The 2,910-nt window shown below is 37.7% G+C and overlaps 1 protein-coding gene across 1 annotated transcript; it reads right to left on the bottom strand.

The window, feature by feature from the left end:
- LOC116094182 (septin-7-like) lies at nucleotides 1-1,194 on the bottom strand (the record flags this gene model as incomplete). The annotated part of the gene is given in 1 exon segment (XM_031376111.1): nucleotides 1-1,194. A coding segment is annotated over 1 exon segment (1,155 nt), but the record flags the coding sequence as incomplete, so codon positions are not given.
- Nucleotides 1,195-2,910: the final 1,716 nt, after the last annotated feature.

Raw genomic sequence — 2,910 nt, 5'->3', positions numbered from 1 at the left:
AAACTGACGACGTTTTTCCTCTAATTCTTTGTGCTGTGCTTCTAAATTCTTTTTCATTTGCTCATGGCACCGCTGGAGCTCTGCTTCAGAGTCCTTCAGTTTTTGAACTTTTTCTTTGACCTTCATCTCAAACACCTGTTCCATCTCCATCTCCATCTTCTTCATCTTGGCTACATGTTCCCTTCTTTCTTCTTCCATTTGTGCCAGAGGACTCTTGGTAAGCTGCCCTTTATTCTTGTTGTTATCCACTCCATTGTAAGTCACTGCTGCTAGCTTTCTGCTTCTGTAGTTCTCATAGTGTACGTTATTGGTAACATCTTTCAAGTCCTGCATGTGTGTTCTTATCAACATATTTCTTAGAATTGTAAAGTCACAATGTTCACCATTTTCAACTTCAGCCACACCCCAAGGATATTGTCTTCCTCTGACTCTTTTGCTATTAATGTCAATGATAGTATTACTACCTACCACAGCAAGAGGTAAACGGTCCTTTATCTTCTTAACTAGCTTATTCTCTTCTTCATCATCCGTTTCTGGAAATTCATATATTTTAATTTTATGTTCTTGGATTTCTTTCATTATCTGCTTTTTAAACTGTTGGCATTCCTCTGGTGTAAGTGTGTCTGCTTTGGCAATTAATGGGATGATGTTCACTTTTTCATGCAAACATTTCATAAACTCAATATCCAATGGTTTAAGTCCATGTCCTGAAGGAGCAATGAAGTATAAACAACACTGCACCCTGTTATCAGGCATCTGACGTCTGTTCACTCAAGATTCTGCATTTAAGTAATCTTCAAATTTACTATCAATGTAGTCGATAACAGGCTGCCAGCAATTACTATTATCCACTGCATCTCTGAACCCTGGAGTATCAACTATCGTCAGCAGCAATTGAATACCACCTTCTTTGATTAAAACTTTGGATTGCTCCACCTGTACAGTCTTTTTGATTCTATGAGAAGGGCCTGGATACTCTGGAGAATACAAATCTGTGAGGAACAGTGAGTTGATTAATGTTGACTTTCCCAGGCCAGATTCACCTACCACCATAAGAGTAAATTCAAATCCTCTTTTCACGGATTTTCTGTACACTTGATTTGGGAGGTTGGCAAAGCCCACATAGCCCTCAAGGTTCTTCGGTTGAGCTACCATGGTGCTGCAGTTGACGCTCCTCTCCTCGGCAGCAGCAGATCTCGCACTCTCAATAACAATTTTTAATTAAAGTTTTATTAGATGTTAGATAAACTTTGCTTATATTTGCTTATCCCAAGGTGTCTCTTATTATGAGGTTGTTTTGGAACTTAAAAGTCCAATAAGCACATTTTGGTGTTTAGTTAAATGGTCTAAAAACAACTGTCATAAAAGTAGTCCAACATCCTAAATGACTTATCAGAAATCATTTCTTAAAAAATAAAAATTCAGAAAGTGCATCCCATCAGTTAGTAGGTAAAAATATTGAAGTGGTTTTTACATTTGTTTTATTAAAATCTAGTGATATTTAACCTACTTATTCAGAGAGAAAGAGAACAATGGATTGTCTGTAGCAAAAAATCAACACAAAGCAATAACTTACCTTGTACTTCATGTCACACTTAAAATAATGGAGAAAAATACAGTAGGCACAACCTTTTGTCTTCACATCAGTGGTCGGACTGGTAGGAAGGTGGATTAAGAAAGTAGGTACCAAAAGTTTTAGCCATGTGGAGAATGAGAAGTCCTAGTCTCAGTTGCTAATGGTATTTTTGGACTTCGTGTTCTTCTTAGGCATTGGTTGCTCAGCCAATTCTTAATGAAGCTTTAACAGGAATATTAGAAATGGAATGGGCAAAACTGGAGTCTTTCCAGACCTGTGGACCCGATGGTGCTTGGTGCATGTGCTGGAGATACATCCTGAAACAGGACGTCTTGTGTGAGTCCAAGTTCAGGTGTTGGGCCAGTACATTAATACTTGAAAAAACTAGAGAAGCTCTTCTTTATTGGGTCAAACAAGGATGAAGAAGGTTGTGAAGAAATATATGTTCCTAACACAAGATCATTTTCAGGCCTCCCAGCGAAGGAAATCACATCCATGGTCTAGGAATGTTCTATTAAAAGTATAAATATAATTTCTGTAACACGTACGTTATTTCATGAGAGAGAAATCTACAGCTGTTGATATGGCAGGGTGATGGATTATATGTGGTTGGGTGGTGGTGACAAAATTGAATTTTGGGTGTCTTAACACAATCTGTACAAAGTCAATATTTGCTCATTTTACAGAGCATTGACTTAATGGTAGTGTATACCAGCAGTGTATTTTATTTATAAAATAATGTATGTTTTTATACTGTGCAACTTATGCAGTTGGGGTCAGGGTCAATTAATACTATAGAAACAAAACATATAAACATAAAATAGCAGTAATTTAAGATTTGCTCAATGAGCTATCCCCTAGCCCAGAACTTTGTTTTACAGTCCAGGTTCACTTAGCAAGTGATCCTGAGCATCCTGAGGTATTAGGTCATGAGTGGATTTTTAATCCATCAACATGGCTTCTCTGATCACATCCAAAGATCTTCTAGGTCTGTGTGATCCATCAGAAATGCAGACATACTCTTAGTAGACATCCTTAATCTCTCTGGCTAAAATCCTTTAGTACACACCTTTAATCCCAAACAATGATGTCTAATCAAGGGGCGGGTAAAGTGACAAATAAAAGATTTCATAGAATGAGTCAGAGATAGAATATGCCCAACTCTAATGAGAACAGACAAGAAAGGGAGGCTATTTAAAAGCAGTGCAGAAAGAGAAAGTAGGTCAGATAGAGGGCAGTTCAGTGAGTGCAGTTCAGTTAGGTTCAGGCAATGCAGTGGAGTTCAGCTGAGTTTAGTTCCGTTCAGTACAATTCAGTTAAATGTAGTTGAGTTC

The sequence above is a fragment of the Mastomys coucha genome, unplaced genomic scaffold (genome assembly GCF_008632895.1).
Source record: "Mastomys coucha isolate ucsf_1 unplaced genomic scaffold, UCSF_Mcou_1 pScaffold16, whole genome shotgun sequence".
NCBI classification, from domain to species: Eukaryota; Metazoa; Chordata; class Mammalia; order Rodentia; family Muridae; genus Mastomys; species Mastomys coucha.
This window is presented reverse-complemented; position numbering and strand designations above follow the sequence as displayed.